This window comes from Amphiprion ocellaris, chromosome 14 (genome assembly GCF_022539595.1).
Source record: "Amphiprion ocellaris isolate individual 3 ecotype Okinawa chromosome 14, ASM2253959v1, whole genome shotgun sequence".
Lineage (NCBI taxonomy): Eukaryota > Metazoa > Chordata > Actinopteri > Pomacentridae > Amphiprion > Amphiprion ocellaris.
The window spans coordinates 3,068,516-3,089,422 of NC_072779.1; the positions used below are offsets into that span (position 1 = coordinate 3,068,516).

Consider the following 20,907-nt stretch of genomic DNA (forward strand, 5'->3'; position numbering starts at 1 on the left):
CACCATAGAACCACTCATAGACTCCACAAAGAAAACAATAATAAATGCTTCTTTTAGTTCCCCTTTCACAGCTATAGAAAAAAAAATCTATATCTATATACACACACGTATATTTATGTTATTTTTGCTATTTTTTTCTATATTTGGGTATACATACACACATAGACATATATACCCAAATATAGAAAAAAACTGCAGTAATTATATATATATAAAAATCATAAAAATTAATAAAAATAAAACTGATGTATTTCTGCAACAGTGGGTTTCACAGGGTTAAAAGTTCTATACAAACAAAGTTATTCTAACTATTTTTCCGTGCAGATATCACAGAAGAACGTGTAATTAGCCACCATTATAAGATGAGTTACCCTCCGATCTACAGCCACCCAGCAGCTGCGATGCCGTTAAATGAGGAGTCGGCCACAGGAGAGTTTTCCACAGAGACGGTTTTATTAGCCGTTAGAGACGTCTCAGTCCGAAGCTGACAACCAGCGGAGACAGACGACCAGAACCCAACAGACAAAATGTAACATGTAGACACGCACCATGCTAACCGTTTCTATATATATAGAGAGAGATATATTCTGCAGGTTCACACACTCAGGGCGGTGCAGTGACGATCCCAGTGTCGCTATGCAAAAGTGACGCAGCAAAACACACAATCAGACACACACAAGAGCCAGAGATCGAGTTTCTCAGAGGTGACGGATCCTCGTCTTGTTTTAAGGAACGTGAAGAAGAGCTGGAGGAAGCGTTTCCACCGATTCCACCTTAATAAGCATGATCTTTTATCATCTTAGAGGTTAAAAATGAACCATTAAAGACCAGCCGGACTTGTAGAAGCGTGTTAGAATAAGGCAGATTGCTCTAGATCTGAGATGTAGGAGGTTTTTCTCCTTTGAGTGGCGTTATTTGAAAAAACAAAGACTGAGGATGGAAAGGCTGCAGGAAAAAGGTGGTGTGTGTATTTTTTCACTTGTGGGATGTTTCAGGAGTAAACAGGAGTCTGGCCGAGTAGCTACCCACCTCTCATACACACAATCACACACCGACACACACTCCGGCTGATGGGGGGTTTAGACGCTGCTCAGGGCGTCGACTCCGGGCAGGACTTTACCTGAAGACACACAGAGAGAGTTTCATCAGCATCTCGGTCTAAATTAAAACAGTTAGGAGAGATTTTTGTGCTGGTGTTTCCTCAGCTTACCCTCCAGCAGCTCCAGACTGGCGCCTCCTCCTGTGCTAACGTGGCTGACTTTGTCTTCTGTGTTCCACTTGGCGCAGCAGGTTGCGGTATCACCTCCACCTGGACAGAACACGCAACAATGATTTAACGCTTCAAGAAAACAGCTTCAAATAACTGCAAATAATTCAACGTACTCCACCGATATCCGTAAGAATCATCTAAACGTTATATTACACGTCTTCTCTGCAGTTTCCCCCAGATATATTGATAAATGTACTGATATAAGCATTCTGTTGTTCAATGTTCTTCCTCAGTATCATGCTTGTCTTTATTGCCCTGTGAACTCGGGTTTTAAAAGGTGCTATATAAATAAAGTTATTTATATCCTCTTATTCTTGTGTTTTAAAGTGATTTCAATCATTAGTCAAACACTCCCATCATTTCATCTTTCTGTAAAGTGCATGATTCCTTTAGTGATCTGTATTTACACTCAGCAATTACCTGAGTTTAACAGTACGAGGAAACGATGCATGTGCAGCTCCAAAGCAAAATTAGAATATTGTAAGAAAGGTCTTTAAAAAAAAAAAAAAAAGGTAAACTTTCTCATTTTCTATATTCATTACAAGTGAAATATTGCAGGCCTTTTTTAATGCACAATCTCAAATTATTAGTTTATTATTAATTATTTCTGAAGATCAATCAATAAAAATATTTTTAATCTATGCATAATGAATGGTCAACCTTTTTTAATTAAATTTACTTTTTACGAAAAATATTCACTGTTTTTTGAGCTGCATCAGTGTATAATCGAGTAAAACTAACTGTATTTTATCTCTCTCTTGCTGTATTAAAGTTGCTGCTATTTCAGACCACACATTTCCTACACCTGTTGTTTTGTATTAAAGCATTCATGTGGAAGTTATTTATTGTAAAGTTCCCACAGAAAACGCCACCAATGTGCCAATGCAGACAATGTGAAAAGTCATTATTGGAGTTTTCTGTTTTTAAATCAGTTATAATTTTTGTGAAGAACAAGAAAAAGCAGCCACAGGTGAATGACGTAATCAACTCATGCTTATGTGGAAAACTACAGTGTAAAATGTGAAAGTTTGGAGACCGCATGATAGAAAAAAAGCTGATTATTTGAATTTATTTAGAGAATAACCTTGGGATACACAAACCAGGTAACCACAGGAGTCAAACTGCTGCTTAATCAGTGTTCGCTTCAATCCTGCTAACAGTTTTCTGGATCACAAACAAACAAAAAAGCTCCCCTTCCTTCTCGTCTTTCTTACCGATGATTGTGATGCAGCCGGATTTGGTCACCTCCACCACTTTGTCCATCATGTTCTTGGTTCCTTTGGCGAAGTTGTCCCACTCGAACACGCCAACTGGACCGTTCCAGACAATCTGCTTGGCCCTGGACACGGCCTCGGCGTAGGCCTTAGAGCTCTCTGGTCCGCAGTCCAAACCCTACAGAGGAAACAGAATCAGACAATAGAATTTTAGGAGCTTTATGGTGTTTAAAGCCTGAATTTTTGCTGCTAGAAATCAAAATATCTTCTCCTTTCTCACCATCCAGCCGGCCGGGATGCCAGCGGCGACGGTCGCAGTGCCGGTGGCGGCTTTCTCGTCGAACTTGTCGGCGGTGATGAAGTCGACGGGCAGCGTGATCTTGACGCCGTTCTTCTCAGCTTTGGCCATCAGGTCTTTGACGATGCCAGCGCCCTCCTCGTCGTACAGGGAGTTACCGATCTGACGAGGGAGAGAAGAGATGTTAGGTTTGATACTGAAGGAAATCATAAAGAAAAGAAAGATATTACACACTATGACATGATAAATAAAGCTGCATTCTAGAGGGACATTAAAACTAAACATCACATTTCATTTTTTAGTTGACAAGAGTGGTATTTTCCACCATTTAGAAATACTAGAGGTGGTCCGAGAGTTCATGGTTAAACACTGAGATAAAATGGAGCAGTGGTGGTGTTCAAACACTCACAAAGCTCCTTTTTTAGTTCATGATTCACATTAACCTAAATGTGACCCTGACCCTTGACAAAAGGGTTTTGAAAAAGTTTATCTAAATTACAAAAGACTTTATGTAGCCCTGCAGATAGTTTTATTCTAACAGATTTCTGCTTCCTCTCAAACACAACGGAGGTCAATGGAATAGACTTAGTGAAGAAACAAAAAGACATTTACAAGATTGAACAGACTTCTGTAAGAACAGGTTTCATTGGAAGCTTATTTTGTTTATATATTGACCAACTAGCACCTTATAACTTTTGCTGAATTCACCATTAGCAGCATCCATTTGCAGTCTACTTTTTTTTTCTACATCAGTTTTCCTGATGGAGAGGTTCAGCACCAATTAAAGAGAGATTATGAAACTTCACGAACGTCTGGCAGCTTCAGATGGACCACGAAGATGATTTAAACAAGGTAATTTATCTGTACAAGACAGTAACTGTTTAATTTCTTCTCTGCTCAGACTGAACGGACATAATGTGCATATTAGTGACTAAAAAAATAAGAAACTTGTCTTTTTGTTCTGAGATTTCTTAACGGATTCATAGTTACTTAGCTTTGATGCCTGAATCAGAGATAAGAACAAACCTCAGACAGTTGCACCGAACTTAAGGCTTCATGAACGCCAACAGATTTTCATTTTAACTCGAGCTTTTCGATTGATTTCAGAAATAATCTCAGCTCACATGGACATAACTTCATCTCCATCCACACTCCTACTTTTTTACCCTCAGTTTGAAAACCCAGAGCTCAAACAGAGGCTGATGAACTCCTTAAATGTAATCTTTTCAGTGTTGTGACTGTTGTGCAAGTAAAACCAAAACTGTTCCATTGGCTGGATTCCATTTGGATAATGAGAAACATTAAACAAAAGATGGTCTTTCAAAATGTTTCTCTTAAAGGTCGACTTTAGGTTATGATTCTGAATTTCTGTGGCGACACAAAGCAGTTTCACAAGTCTGTTCAAACACCACCAACATTCAACAGAAAGCCCTGAACTCCATGAAATCCTGGACCTTGTGAAACACCTGAAGTTAAACACTACGGTTCCTTTTGGATGACTTTTCAATCCAACGTCATAGAAAAATAAAAATCTGCTTTAATAGTGAGCAAGTACCAACCATCAGATTGAATAAAAACATTTGTACGAAATTGAATTTGTCACTGATTTCTGCTGAGACAACACTTAAGAACTGGATTAATTTAAAGGTTGACGACGCTGCCATTGAAAAACCACCTTCGTTTCATGTCAAAGCTGTTTATTTGATGACTCACATGCTTTAGAAATATGTATTTGACAATATTTGTGAGCTTAAGGCATGACGTCAACTAAACTGCCACATTGGTGGTTTTGATTTTACCCTGTAAATTCACATATAAGGATGCTGCTGCCTAAACTACCCATTTTTACATTTATCCTGAGTTGAGTTATAGAAAGTGCTGCTTCTACAAGATGAATTATGTGATTATTTGTTTATATTTGCCTGAAAATTAAATTTAAAAAAGTGTTTTCCAAGTTCCAGTCCTGTGTTGTTGTGTTAATTGATGATTTATTTCTTCTTAGATGCTAAAAATGTGTCAAAGATTTATTTTTCGTGGCTCATCCTGCATAAAAACCACAGCTGAGCATAGTTTATTGGTAGCTAAATGTAAATGTATCATACTAAGAGTTTAGATTTCACTAGATAAAATGGAAAACAAATGTGGTTTTGGTCTGTTGTTGTTTTTGTTGCTCTAACATGACAGGTAAGAGAGGTGTGGAAGCAAACCGTTAGCTGTATTTGCTAATTAGCGATCCAGTCACGTCTAAATTATTCAGCATCACTCTAAAAGACGTCACATTACCGCAGATAAAGACGCTGTTTTTCTGAATTCTGTTTTTTTAAAGTGCATATTAAAACATAAAGTTTGTAACTCAAGCCAGCTAGCCAAAAGTAGCTTTTCAACACATCCAGCAGAGACAGAGCAACATCAGCATTAATTTGGAGTCGAGTTTGGTCAACTTGGTGAATTTAAGTCCAACATTCCCTCTCTTCTAGCTTCTGTTTTGGTCTCCACCACCTTCTTTGGCTGCTAATGCTTCTCCAGCTAGACACCAGCTTCGTCTCTCCGCTGTTTGGTGCTTAACATGTCATATAAAGTGGAGTTTTAGAGGTTATTTGAGAGCAGCAAGTGGCAAGTCGCAGTTAGAAACTAAACAATGAGCTGAAACTCACTACAAAGGAGCCTTTTTACATATATATAGTCATGAGCTCCACTGTCAAAGATAGAGATCATTTAAATCTGTGTATTTCAGTGACTGATTTTACTGTTGTTCTGTTGGTGACACTCGTGTTCTCTGTGTCGTCTTCCTCACCTCCATGTTGTTGAGGACTTTGAGGAAGGTGAAGGCCATGCCGCCGCCGATGATCATCTCGTCGACCTTATCCAGCATGTTGTTGATCAGCTGGATCTTATCTTTCACCTTCGCTCTGAAACACCGACACAGAACATCAGTACAGATAAGAAACGCACATGTGGACAGAAAAGAGTAAAAAAAACAAGCCAGAGCTTCATTCATATGTATATGAAGGTTCACTGTGGGAATAAAACGGTTAAAGCCTGTGTTTCTAAAATGGTTATTCTAGTCTCCTGTGATGCTTGAAATGTTTTTTCCTAAAGCGAAACTGGGAGCAAATGTAAAACTGAAATTTTAGAAGGACTTTTGAAGAGCGCTCCTGCACACACACAGTCCTGGTCAACATTAATGCTGTTTTTCTACTATTTTAGGGCCTAAACCAACGATTCTATTTTATTCTACACTGTAAAAAATGTCTAAACATTATGGTGAAAAACTGTCAAACCATGACGGTAAAAATCTGTAAACTCAAACAGTTTGATGCAGTTTATACAACACTGAATCACCGTGAAGATCAGGAGAAAAGTGTGATTTTTAGATTTTTTTTTTCTCTTGAAAAAATACATTTCCTGACTCCTGCACAGTTTTACAGTTGTCGGAATGTTACCGTAAAAACAACAATTTTCTTTTTTTTTTTACAGTGTAGGTTAACTGATTAATCATTTGGTCTTCAGAAAAGAAAGATATTCAGATTACATTAATATAAGACAAACAAAAGCAGCAAAAATTAGCAACTTCAGCGCAATTTTGCTTCATGAAAACAACAAAGAATTGTTTGATCATCTGTCGACGGACTAATCAATCAATATGCAGCTCTAAAGATGAAACAGATGCCGCCTGATAACTTTCCAGACTTGTAAAATCTGCCTCGGTGTTACAAAACCTCTCTGTTGCATTAATGTGTTACTCAAACTAGACCTCATGGGTTTTATTTCCTCACTTTACTGCCATCTGAAGCAACACCCTGACACAGATGATTTATTCTCTTGGTTTTTAACTTTCTTGTGATCAAACATTTGGACAAAACTCCCAGGACTGACTGAAGACGTCGACAAATAATTGATGAACATTTCCTGCCGTCTGCTGGCTGATCATTACACGCTAACGGTCGATGTCCTCCACTTGTTAGGAGGTGATTGGAGGATGGATCGGTGCAGTCTGTGAGTTGCACAATGAACTAAAGGCTAAAACGGACTCTGATGCGAGGCCAAAAGCAGCTAAACGAAGCACCGTTTCCTCTTCAGTCTTCACGCTGTGGTGCCAAGACTCAGAGGAAACACTGAATTAAATAATACAAAACTACCTGAAGCACCACAGAGACACAAAACAAACAGGCAGCAGGTTGTCGTTAGCTCGTGGTGCATTCAGGGACTGTTGGTCAACTCATCTGCTGAAAATACTAATCTGGCAGCAACTGCTTTCTATAATTGTAGCACAACTGTAATATTTTCTCTGATTTCCTCAGTGTTGCTTATAAATATACAAATAATGTAATAATACGTTGATAATGCTGAATCATACAGCCTGGAGACCTTCATTGACAATCAAATTAACTAGACTACTCAAGATATCACACTTAATACTAGTTAAATATTTTATGTGGTCTTCTTTTACAGGCTGTTAAAGACAAAATTAAATAGCCAACCTGGTTTATAATGTATTTAGCTCCTTTCTGCGGCTGTGACGGATTTGCCGTGATAAAACACAACAAGGTTAGCTAAATTCCTGCAGGGAAACTTGTGACTTTGGTTGTCTTTGCGAGATGATAAACACTAGCTATATGTATAACTATCCATGTGCATTGTAAAATAAACCAGCACTTCCTTTTAGTGTTAATGCATAATGCAGTTAATGTACCTAAAGTTCAGCTGAATTGCTATTCAAAGTGCAGCTGGAGAACTTTAATCATGAACCAAATAGCAGGAAAGTCTGAATATCCTTAAAAACTTTTCAACATAACATTTCAAGTTAAAAAAAATCCTACAATTTAATGCAACATGCCAACAATATACGTGTGATTTGTCACCTCTGTCACCTCTTAGCAGTAATAGTGTCTTTAACAAAGCAGCAGCAGCACAGATTACAGATTTAATGAGCTTATTCTCTATTCCTGGATGGACCGGTGGCTATTTTAAAGAGGCGACACCTGAACTGCAGCAGAGGGAGAGGAAGAGATCAAACAGACGCCTTTTAAAATCAAATTTCGAGGCCGGATTTTCAGAGTTAATGGTTCATGTAGCACTGTCCATTGCTGTTTTTACATTTCTCGTTGCATTGTGTAGCATCACACTAATGCTTTCTCATGTATGTGTAATTATAATAAATCTGATATAGTTCATTCATGCCAAGATGCTGCCCCTACAGACTAAAAGCTTGTCTTTAACGTTATTATAGCATGTAATTGTCCGCTAAAATAGGTGCAAACTAGATTAAAAAGACTAAAACAAATCAGTTGAGCTTTTTATTTTACTTTTAGGTCAATGTAAACAATAAATAAGGTCAACACAATTTTGCCAAATTAATACACATATAAACAGCTGTTTTTCTACCATTTTAGGGCCTCAACCAACAACTATTTTTCATTCTAGGTTAACGGATTAATCATTTGATCTCCACAAATGCAACAAAACAGAATTTTAAATGTTAATAAATAGTGAAAAACACCCTTCAGAGTTTCCTAAAGCCAAAGGTAAGGCTTTAGGAAGTCAGTAAAGTTCATCTTAAATATTGGAACCAGCTAAAAAATAAATAAGCAGGACAGATGAGTTTTTCTCCGCTAGAACGTTATATTCATGCTGCTACCTGTTAACCTCCTAATCATATAAATGCATTAAAATACAATAAATAGAATAATCAGATATTAATTAATCAGACACACGTCACCACCCTCAAGATTTGTGATTTAAATCCATCCAGCTGGAACACAATTTGGAAAGTTCTGAATTAATGTTTAGTGGGGTTGAAATGTTCCTGTAACATTATAAGGCCAACTTTAGCCCTGCAGATGTCACAAATTCACAACTGTCCTGTAAAGTCAGATACGTACAATACATTACTGGTCGATTATTGGAGGAACTGAATGTGGTAGAACACAAAAGAGAAAAAGCTGCTGTTGTTATTTAAAACCTCTATAGACAAGTCTTAAATTCAAGATTGTGCTGCTCATGGTGGACTTTCTGGCTCATAATTTTTGTTTCACCGATGAGGAAACGGAGCTTCTTGAATGATTTTCCTGCAGTGAAGTTTAGAGCCTGAACCTTTATAAAGCACTGAATTATTAAAAGGATCTGTTCTCACCCTCCGAGGATGGCCAGGAAGGGCCTCTGAGGTTTCTCCAGAGCCATGGCAAAGTAGTCGAGCTCCTTCTTCATGAGGAAGCCGGCCGCCTTCTGAGGCAGGTTGACTCCCACCATGGAGCTGGAAATGAGGACGAGGAAGAAGAATTCAGGGAAAAATAGTAACTTCAGTCAGGAAAACTTCATCAAAGACCATCAGCGTCAACAGAGACGGTAATTCTCATGGATAAATCTCCAAAAACAAGGTGGAAACTCCTGATAGAGAATAAACTATGATTTATTTGTGTACAAAGATTGCTAATATGGCTCATTGATCATCAGTGTATCCAGACAACCTTCCTCCTGCTCACCTGTGAGCTCTGTGAGCTGTACCGAAGGCATCGTTGATGTAAACGTCTCCCAGTTTGGACAGAGACGCCCTGAATGAGTCGATCTGCTCCTGGGAGGCCTTAGTCTGAGGGATAAAAAATACAGCGAATGAAGAATGAATTAACCTGCATCAGTAGCTGGAATCTGTGTTTCTTTCATGTCTTTCACCCACAGATACAGTCCTGGTCACCACTATTGGCACTCATGAAATTCAAATACATCATGTAGAATATCTCCTGAAAAAGTGAATGTAGTGAAACAGCTTTAGTCCACAGACAACTAATACTCGACACTGAACAGCAAACGATAAAACAACAATTCAAAAAAAGCAATAGGAGGAAAAAATAGAGAAATTAAAAGATTGCACTGTGACATTGGTATTAGCATCCTTTAAATCAGTGTGTGTGTGTGTGTGTGTGTGTGTGTGTGTGTGTGTGTGTGTGTGTGTATGGGGGGGGGGGCATTTTAACTCAGCTTCCATTAATCAGAAATTAGAATCACCTGGTGATAAACTGTCAGTGCCCACATGACAAAAAATAGCCAATGAATGATGATTTTAATGTTTTAAAAAGCCTGTTTCTTTGTCACAATGGTGAAGACCAGCGAGCTGTCTGAGGACATCAGAAGTGTTACTATTAGCAAACAAAACTTCTAAAGTGTATGAGGCCATCTCCAAGGACCTTGGTATCCCTGTTCCAACAGTGTGCAATGTTATTAAGAAGTTTGCTAAGCATAGAACTATCAAAAACCTTCCTGGACGTTGGGGGGCAGAGGAAAATTGATGAGAGAAGTCTTCAAAGGTTGGTGCGAACTGTGGAAAAAACACCACATAAAGCATCTAAAGACCTGAAAGCTGACCTGGAACAATCACGTACCACACGCTGCACACTAAACCAAGCAAGGCTTCATGGACGAAAGCCAAGGAAGACCTCATTGATGAAGAAAAGGCATAAAAAGGAACGACTGATCTTTGCCAAAGAGTACCTGGACAAACCACAGTCCTTCTGGGAAAACATGTTGTGGACAGACAAAACAAAAATAGAGCTTTTTGGCAATGCACACCAACAATTTGTTTACAGACGGTGCAACAAAGCACATAAGGAAACAAACACCCTACCAACAGTTAAATATGGTGGAGGATCCGTAATGTTGGGGGGCTGCTTTGCTTTATCTGGTGCTGGAGGCCTTGACTGTATCACAGGAATCATGAAATCAGAGGATAACAAGGAATTTTAGAGTGAAATGTGCTACCCAGTGTAAGAACACTAGGTGTACGTCGAAGATCATGGGTTGTTTAGCAAGATGAAGCAAAGCACACATCCAAAAGCACATAGAGGTTAAAAAGGAAAAAATGGAGCCAGCAGTGAGTCCTGATCTCAATCCTATTGAAAATCTACGGCACGAGCTGAAATCTGCCATTGGGAAAGGAACCATGCAAATGTTCAAGAGCTTGAACAAATTGCAAAGAAAGAGAGGGAGAAAATACCAGCTGAGAAATGCAAGAAGCTTCTAGATGCTACAAGAAGCGTTTGGAGGAAGTCATCGCTGTCAAAATATTAAGGAGGGGGACCTTCATTACTGTCCATGTCACTTTTTCGATTTCCTCTTGGAAACTACAACATGCAAGTTGAAAAATAACATTTTTTGTTAAATTACTTTGGACGTCCAATTAAGAAATTCCAATCATATGAATTTGGTACATTTATTTCTGAAGATACTGTACAGGTTATGCAAAAGATAAGAGGGTGTCAACAGTGGTGACCAAGACTGTTTTCATCCATGTGTTTTTTCTTTTTAATAGCTTCAAAGTGTTCATTAATTCAAAGCAGTAAATCCATTTTTATTTCAACAACACTATTTGTTGGACGAAATTCAAGCATTAATTGATGAATTAATTAAAATGTGAGGAGCTGCTGCACCTGTTGCACGATTCAATGCGTGTTTTTTTTATTGTCCTTATTCACGATACAGCTGCTATTAGTTTACGTACCTCGCTACTGAAAGGGCAGCGGTAACAAAAAGACCAACATCCACAACCTCCAATACCTGCAGCTTAATGAAATTCCTGCTGTTCTGCCAAGAAAAACTCTCTCCACTTATCATCTGGCTGCTTTCTAAACGGATAAATTTCCACATCACGATTCAGTTCCTACATTGTGGATCAGGTTTCTGCTGCACTTTAACAAAGGTCATGACTGTGAGACCTGAGGGCAGAAAAAGGTCGAGCAAATGTCACACAGTCGGATTACAGTCCAGTCACTGCTTCCGACATTTACCCCTCTGAGATACAGGACAGAAACAAAAAATAAAACAAACTGATTTATAAAGACAGCAAACATCACTCTCTCTTAACTTATCTCATTCATAATTATTTTGTTTTTCTCACTGATGCCTTTTAGTCCGATCTTTATCTCATTCTGCAAAAACATGTTCTGACTAATTCTAGCAGTGATTGTAATGCATGACACCATTTCAAATTGGAAAATAACACTTTAAAATAGAAGTTTACACAAGAAAAGGCCCATAAAAATTAACTCACAGCATGAAAACCTAAAAAAAAATGTTGACTTCTGAGTCAATTCTGGGAGTTTTTTATAATCCAAAGTACAGAAGGTGTTCTATTCTGTATAGACTGTAAATCCTCAAGGCAAATTAATCTATACTCTGAATGTTCGGCTGCCACTAAATATATTTTTCCATCAGTTAATCTGCCTATTATTTAGTCGTTTGGTCTATAAAATGACAGAATGCAGAGAAAACACCCTTCCCAATTTCCTAAAACACGTTTAAAGGTGTTTTTAACCCTTTATTCAACCAGATAAACCAACGCTTTGTCAAGGGAGACCAGATCAGAATGAAAGAATTGCAAAACAACTTTTAAAATTAGGAACTGAAGATTAGCTTTTGGTAAAAAAAACGACTTATCATACAGTTTACTGGAGTCCTGAGTTCAGTTTGGGACCATTTTTGTCCGTGAAAAAAAAAAAAAGAGTAAAAACCCACAAATATTTTGGTTGCTTTTACATAAGGAAACGGAAAGAAGCAATCAATTAATAATTTTCCAGAAAAAAACTGATTATCAAAATGGTTTCTGATTAACTTTATTACTAATTAGACTATCTGATTGATAGCTCCCATTTTATAGTAATACTGCACTTTCTTGAAATGGTTAAAAATGTTAAAAATTGATGGAATTTGGTCCCTATTGTGGGTAAAACTTTAAATTTAGATGCTATAATTACTGTAATGCAGCTCATGGACTTTTTTTTAAATTTTTTTTTATTAACCACACCTTTAAAGCCAATCTTAAAAAACCCAAATAGATTTTCAAAGTCACAGAAAACAGAACACAGATGGTTCTAACAGGCTGAGTGAGACCGTTTCCACTGTGTTGGTGAAAAACGTTTCTATAAAGGACTAAAAATAAAAAGGTCCCGTGTGATACAGTGCAACAGTACAGTAGGAACCGAGCAGCATTCCAACCAGGCCTCTCAGGACAGGAAAAGCCCGCTGACCTTCAGCATAAATGTCAGCAGGTCAACACAGCTGATCTGCTTCAGGACGGACCGACGTTCATGTGACACAACGTCTGAGGATCGTCCACCGTCTGGATCTGAACTCATGTTTCATGTTTTGGTTTAAAAAAAAAAAAAAGATTCAAAGTTTTACTCAGATTTGTTAGTTTGAGTTTCATTTAGTGAAGCATGATAGACATTTTTGGCATCAAATGAACAGAAATAAGAAGGAAATGAATAGATATCGAACAAATAAGTCATGACAAACTCACTGCCGTTACTGTAGGTGGACTAGTCAGGTTTATTGTCATGTGTAGTCACCCTCCAAAAGGTTCATTCTGAACGAGGAAACACTCTGTTTAATAAGACTGGAATGAGCTGTGATCTGGTTTGACAAATTCAATCAGTCAAAAATGTAAAAAGTGGCCAAACAGTTGACAGACTGAGAAGGATCAGGGCTGCTAAACGCACATAAAACACAGCAGAAAAACTTTAATGTCTTTTAAAAGTGAGAACTCTGATGCTAACAAGGCAAACCTGCACCTCCCACAATCTCTGCAAACATTTATATAAAAACAGATGTTATATTTACCCCATGTCATTTGATTTAGAGATGCTCTCAGCACTAAAAACCTTAAAATGTGACATAAATGCTCTCCTATTTCTGACTTCCTGCAGAACAAACTAGTCACTAGCTCCTCTATGGTCTGCGGTGCACATGGGGATATTTTGACACATAAAGTCACACATTTTGCGGCACTTTTTTACAGATTTAACACACATCTGTGGTTATTACACCATGTTTAGTTCAATTTGAGAGCCCCATCCAGTGGCTGAATTAAGTGAACACAGACTCTCTGCACCACTTCTGTCTGGACGTCATCAGACGGTGACGCAGCTTTTTCAGGGGACACTGCAGCTGGAGCAACTGTACGTTTTCCTGAGACAATTAGTTTGATACTGAGGAAACTAGAGCAAGTTCTGACGCACCTTTTTTAGTCATTTCTGGGCAGCTTTGTTCACCTTTATTTGTTTTCTGTTTTGATTTGCCCTGCTGCATTTTAAGGCCTCTGAGAGACTATTCTGTTATTTAGTACTATTAAAAGGGCAAATATGCCTTTAGTTTAGTTTTTCCTCCACAATAACGGATGAGAAACTGGGCTGAAAATAACACTTTTGCTGAGTCTTGTGAATAAAGTGGGCCATTAGAACGATTTGTGATTCAAACTGTAATATTTACAGGATATGAGCCTGAAAAAAAAATCTGCTGGGAGGCTCACCTTGTTCCCGGAGGCGTCTTTGCCTTTTCCCTCCTCGGCGACGTGGAAGCGGAGGTTCTCCAGCAGGATGACGGATCCGGCGGCGGGGTTAGCACAGGCAGCTTCCACCTCTGCACCCACACAGTCCTTCAGGAAGGTGACGTCCCTGCAGAGAGTTACAGGACCAGTCAGGATGATTTCTGATGCTTCTTATTTATTCTATGACTTACACAGACTGGATGTTGTCCATTCGTCCTGTAAGAATGATGCTGCGATCCCAACAGTGTTTGGTTACATCCTTTTATTGTAGATATTGGATGGATTAGATTTTCAGATTAATCAAAGGGTTGCTGTGGATCACAATTAAATATCATTACTTTTTAATGTATATTAATCAGGTTTCATTTTGCATGAGCAAACAGACTCATAAAAGAAGGGGATATATCTATATATGATATATACGATATAATTTATCTGTATCTTTCCAGATACTGTCATTTTTTCTGCACCTAAAACTCATCACATGGTCCAATATTACTTAATTTAGGTTTTGTAAAATAAATTATATTTACAAATAAAACAGTAAAGATTTTTTTTTTCCTTGTGCTATCTGTCCTGCTGTGGTGAACACTATTTTATTGACTACAAAAGTTCTTTTTCCCCTTTTCTGTGAGTCTCAAGTCCCCATAAATCACTTCCACTATCCAAAGTCTAAATATTAAACAAATAAAAATGTGGCCTGAGAAAAAAATTCAGATTATTTTAGTGAACAACAAAAACTGAATTTTAAATTTGACTCCCTCAGATTGTCATTAAATCAAGCGTCTTTTTGAATCTACCATTTCTACCCTAGTCATTTAATCTATTTAGTGCGTTTTATACATTCTACAGGAACTTGTTTGTGTATTCCACTGCCTCTCTGATGACTGAACGCTCGTCCTTCTTCTTTTTAAGATGTTTAAAACCAACTGAATATGTTTAAAAAAAGGTTATTCAGTCCATCTACTCACCTCCCCAGCAGGGTCTTCAGCTCAGCAGCGACGGGCTCCAGAGAGTACTTCTCAGGCACAAAGTTTCCATCGGGGCGACCCAAATGGCTCATCAGAACCACGGATTTGGCCCCGTTGTCCAGGCAGTGCTGGATGCTGGGAACGGCCGCTTTGATCCTGAGAACCAATAAGCACAAACCATCCATCAACTTTTACTTTAATGCATTTTCCCGTTTCTATCACGGTCTTTATCAACTTAAAGACAACAAGGTGACTGAAATGTTGATTATTTTATTGGTTTGTATTAATATAAAATACAGATTTTGCTGCAGCATTGAAGAAATAATGTTTACTTTTACTGTGAGAAGGGAAAAGTTGTTGCAGAATGATATGAACTCTACCTCTGGTTGTTTGTGATCTGCTTGTCCTTCATTGGAACGTTGAAGTCGACTCTGAAACAGAAGAAACACAGATTTTAGGGATGTTGGCTCGTGTCTGATGGATAAATTGAACAAGACACCAACTGGCATTCAACTGAGGCTGTCCCAGTTGACAAAAGCTGCGAGCTGCATTAAGATACTCCAACAGTAAAGCTACAAAAATAGCCAAAGCCCCAGACTTTGTACCAGGGACTATGGATGCAGGATTTAAGAAATGGATCTTTAACAATTTGGAAATCATCTGAACAACTCAAGCAGGAATTTAATCTACCAAATAATGATTTTTGTAAATAGCTGCAACTGAGACACGACCTCCAGAAGCATAGCAAATGGGAAAGAATAACATTCAACCAAGGTTGAAGAACTGCTCATGTCTTCTACAAAGGAAGACTCAAAAAAAGTTCTGATTTCAAAAATATATAAAGCACTACAACGTGAATCCAATGACAACAATATGGATGTTAAATAAAGATGGGAACTGGAAGCAAACGGAATAAAAACGGATGATGATTGGGAGGAAACGTTCAGATCTGGACATAAATTAACCAACAGCCCAACAGGAAAGGAGTTCGACTGGAAAGTGAAGATAACAAAAAGACCCAACTCTGTATCTACTTGGGATTTTACCATAAGATTTGATAGATGGAAATAGTAGCTACCTATCGAGAGTCAATCAGTTGGTTGAAAGCACATCCCCCCAACACAATGCAATGAACAGACTGAGTAAAGAAGGTTTTTATTATGGAAAAAAACTACAGCAAGACTACAACTGAAACTAGAAAAATTTGAGAGAAGGTGGAAACTGATAATACAAATGATACCAGAGCTCTAAATAACTTTTTGTTTTTGAGAAGTCAGAATTTAAGATTGTTGTTGGTATCTGTGTAAAATATGTGATCTTGACGGAGGTATTAGACGTATTTAAGACTGAAGGGAACTGGATATGGACTGGATGGGTTCTAAACTAGTGTGGAGGTGTGATTTTTGTACATCATCTGCTTTGAAACAGATAGATAGATAGACAGACAGACAGACAGACAGACAGACAGACAGACAGACAGACAGACAGACAGACAGACAGACAGACAGACAGACAGACAGACAGACAGACAGACAGACAGACAGACAGATAGATAGATACTTTATTAATCCTGAGGCAAATTCAAGATGAATAAATGACAAAAACTAGAACATATGTGCTTTTAAAGTCCTGAAAAACGTAATAGTTCACCTCTCATTCTGGTAAATCAAATGTAGTGGGAACAGGTTTCTCTACCCAATCAAATATTTATTCTGCTTTTTGTTCTGTTTTTGGTCTCTATCAACTTTTAAAGGTAACTATCTGAATCTTTAGCTTCTCGGTGGTCCACTGTGTTCAATGTTTGCGAGTGGATGATTTTCTTTAACTTAGTTTTTGCTGAAAATGGTTAAAAAAAAAAAAAAAAGTGAACCAAAGCTAAGTAACAATGATATGCTATAAGACTTTACATAAGGTTGAACAGAGAAGTGGTTATGCAACACGATTTTAATTATTTGTCAACTACTTTTAAGAAAAAAAGTCAAAACTGATCAGATACCAGCTTCTTAAATGCTAACATTATCTAAAGTAAAGTAAACTGATTATCTGATTATCCATCACTGACTGACAGTTTTTACCATCTATAAACCAAAATATAAATCGATTTATCAAGTCAATAATCAGCAGGTAAACTGACACTGAAAAAATCATTAGCTGCTGCTTTGTACAAAATGTCCTTTCGATAACAGCAACGCTATCGTGCATTCCTCCGTTATACGTCCACCGTGCAGCGATGCATGCAGGCTGCTGCTGACAACATGCTGCATCCCTCGTAGTCCGTTACATAACCGCCTCCCCTCCCTCCGTCTGATGCACCGACACACATAATCAGCCTCTGAACTCACTCCACTGTAGCCTCAGCCTGAAACCCAATGGTCAGCAATTCAGAGGCTCAACAGCAGGCAGCCGTGTACTGGCGGCGCTCAGCCAACAACTGCAGTCATTTCCTGCTCTCGTTTTGTTCCACCTGTTGCTTCAGAGTGCGACTCCGCAAATTAGGACTCCCACACGGCAAAGCTGCTTCGGAGGCAGAAATAAGCTCAGTGGAGGAGTTTAAACTCGGTAAATGAAGCCGAGAAATGGATCACTTGGGAGCACTGCTTGAATGCAGATAATTAACGGGGATAACATCAGGTTTCACAAATAATTAAAGCTAGAAATGTGCAGAAAAGCTCCATATATTGATTTCTTTTTGATCAGTAGAACTTGCAAATTACAGAAGAGGGAATCATCAGGGAGCATGTGGGAAATGGAAACTAAAACCACGAAGAAGAATCTTGCCTCCTGTCATTTTCTCTATGCAGGCTGACTAAGTATGTCTAAATGTCTCTAAGAAATGCTTGTACATTTACATTTTTTATTCTAAATAAACTCAAGTTGCTGCAGAGAGTTACATGATACAATGAACACAAAATGTGCTGATCATTCTGTCATTTTCACTGGGTTTCAGGCTAATTTTGATAGAAAAAGATTAACAGAGACTAATATTGTGCTTTTTAAAGTGTTTGTACATATTTAATTCTTTAATGTCAAAGAAACTATATTTTAAGAGCTACGTGATAAAATAAATGGTGTGGAAGTTATTTCTTGGCCTCTGCTCAGATTTCCTGCTCTCCCTCTTTCAAATTCTGAATCGGCCGCCTTCTTTTTGTCTCTACGTGAAGCTGGAAGTTCATAAAACACCTCCAGGTGATGTGCTACGACAGGCCCAGGGTGTGATGCGAGGAAACTCATTGTCCGACTGTCTCAGCATGTTGTTGCTCCAGACTAACTTCATATGAGGTGAAGTTTGACCTTCTAACACCGAGCAGTCCAGGCTGAGAGTGAACCTTGTCCTATGCCTCCTAACGTTGCATCACTAAACTGAGCAAACCGACATGGACCTCTGACATTTCCACACAGGGTGTCGGATTCAAGTGCTCCTCCATGACCACTGGCCTTCACAAAGTGGACAAACATCCAGCGAATAAATGCCAAATAATACTGGAGAATAAAGTAACATCACTGCACTCTGGGTTAATTTTAAAAAGGTAATCTACATGTGTTCTCTGTTGAGCCGATTACCATTAAATTATTTTGTTCCTCTGTTAACTAGAGCCTTATCATTACTTGTTAAAGTAGTTCAACAAGTAGGAATGATTAAAAAAATGTAAATATTTGCAAATTAATTGACTTAAATTCTTCTAGTTTTCATTTTTTCCCATCAAAAACACCTTTAACTGTCTATATACAGCTTCTCTTTTCTGTGTTTTATATCGCAGCCAATATTCGCTATATTTCCAATTACCAATATGCTTTTCCTTTATCTGTGGTCACCAGTCTGAGATCTTGAGCAATGTCCTTCCCATAATAATAATAATAGCCTATCAATACTTAAGGACCGCTGTTAAGTTCTCCATTAACTAAAAAAATATGTAAAACAACTATTTTTAAAAGGTCATTTCAATAAAAGCTTTGTATTATTTCATTTTTCTTACATTCAAATTCTCATTTTCACTGCAAAGATTTTGTTTTTTGTTCCAAATATTGCTTCTCTGTTGTCTTGATTGATAATAATTGGTTGATATCGACCCTAGTAAAGTACGTATCAGTGTACCCCTACTGTAAACTAAATATTTCTGGAGTTTGGACTGTTGGTAAGACAAAATAGGCATGAATAAGAAGTGAAATGCTGCCATTTTTCACTGAATACTCACAAAAATATCCCACTTAATAATCAGTAATGTCAAAAATGATGACTAATAACCTGAGATGGTCCCTGATGCTGTGTTTCATTAAATATTAACGAAACAATGATGGCAGTTGATGCTAAATTTTGAAGACTGCTTTGAGGGTTGAAGCAATGGACATTTATCATCATTTTTAACGAGTTTTCAGACTTTATCATTACATAATTGACCCTTGAATCAAAAATGAAACATCTGAACACAAGGCATAGTAAAGGCAGTGCATTTTATGAGAGGATACGAGGCTGGATTGGTGTAAAGATGATGCTGAAGGTGTGTTTTAGTCTAAGGGATTGATTCCAGCTGCACCTCGGATGCAGGGTCCATCCATGCAGCATCCACACACGGGCACGTAGCATGGATGACGGGCAACAAGTTCACTTCCTGTCCTCTACCCGCTGCTCCGAAGTGACTCAGAAACCGTTAGCCATCTCTTCTGCGTCTTAACACGAGGAATTATAAATATCAAACCGTTTATTACCGTGGAAGGAGGCCGGATATTACATTTCGGTGATGTCGGCTAACAAGCTAACGTCAAATAATCCCACTTCTAATTAGCAGAAGCTAACGGCTAGCCGTTAATGAACGCTCACCTCATAATGACCCGCTTCCCCTTGACGTCCACCTTGTCCAGGGTGAGTTTGTTGGACAGAGACATGTTGCTGGGTGTTTCGCTGGTTCTTTCGTGCACCTTCCTGGCTGGGTCTCCTCCGCCTCCTGCGGATGTCGGCTGGCTGGTTAGCTACCGAATGACAGCGGTGACCTTAGCGCAGCGCGGAGGAACGGCGGTGGGGCGGGGCCGAGCACACCCACCCGGCTGCTGATTGGCCGAGGCAGGAGGTGTGATCTGATTGGATGTGAGTGCTGCCATTCCTCTGACGTACTTCTCCTGATTACTTCATCAGCTAAACTTCATTCAAAACTCTAAAGCACATTTACTCACGTACTGCTGCTGTTTCAGAATACTTTACGTTGAGCAACTTTGTAGTATTACTTAACTGCACTGCAGAGGGACATATTGTATCGTATCATCATGTAGCAGTTATCATTTTTGCACAACTGCGTTTATATTTTCCTTTCTAGCCTGTAAACATCTATATATATTGTTATATTTACATTCATTACTATTTCTTCCAGTGTTCTTCTTTCTATAGTTTCCTTTATTTTAATTATTCTCTTTCCATATTCCTAGGGTGACACCAACAGCCGAAGCCAAATTTATTGTGTGTTGTGTACGTACTTGGCCATTAAAGCTGATTCTGATTTATTTTAATCTACTGCACTCGTTTCACAGCTCTAATCACGCTGCAATTTAGATTTGAAGGGTAGAACAACAGAATACCTCACTGATTAAAGAGAAGCTGTGATGCAGCAGCAATTATCCATCCCAGACCACACATAAAAACACATTATTTTAAAATACATACTGCACTAGATAAATAAATATTAAAGAGTTTTTAAAATGGGTTAGAATAAAATAAGATAGCACTTTATGAAATTAAAGTATCACATTATAAATTATGGGTTTTTGTAGTGCTGGGCAGTGAGTAGTTTTCAGATGCTTGAATATTTTCATTTAATGTTCCATTTTACTTCTACCATTCAACATTTTATGAA

General features: G+C 38.3%; 1 protein-coding gene across 1 annotated transcript; it reads right to left on the minus strand.

Moving 5' to 3' along the window:
* Nucleotides 1-434: 434 nt before the first annotated feature.
* On the minus strand, nucleotides 435-20,045 carry pgk1 (phosphoglycerate kinase 1). The gene is made up of 11 exons (XM_023261869.3): nucleotides 19,884-20,045; nucleotides 15,448-15,498; nucleotides 15,068-15,223; nucleotides 14,079-14,223; nucleotides 9,265-9,368; nucleotides 8,916-9,035; nucleotides 5,577-5,691; nucleotides 2,765-2,944; nucleotides 2,485-2,662; nucleotides 1,211-1,309; nucleotides 435-1,120 (listed from the first exon to the last, which is right to left on the minus strand). The coding sequence occupies exons 1-11, from the start codon at nucleotides 19,946-19,948 to the stop codon at nucleotides 1,080-1,082; spliced, it is 1,254 nt and encodes a 417-aa protein (XP_023117637.1). The 5' UTR covers nucleotides 19,949-20,045; the 3' UTR covers nucleotides 435-1,079.
* Between the last annotated feature and the right edge of the window lie 862 nt (nucleotides 20,046-20,907).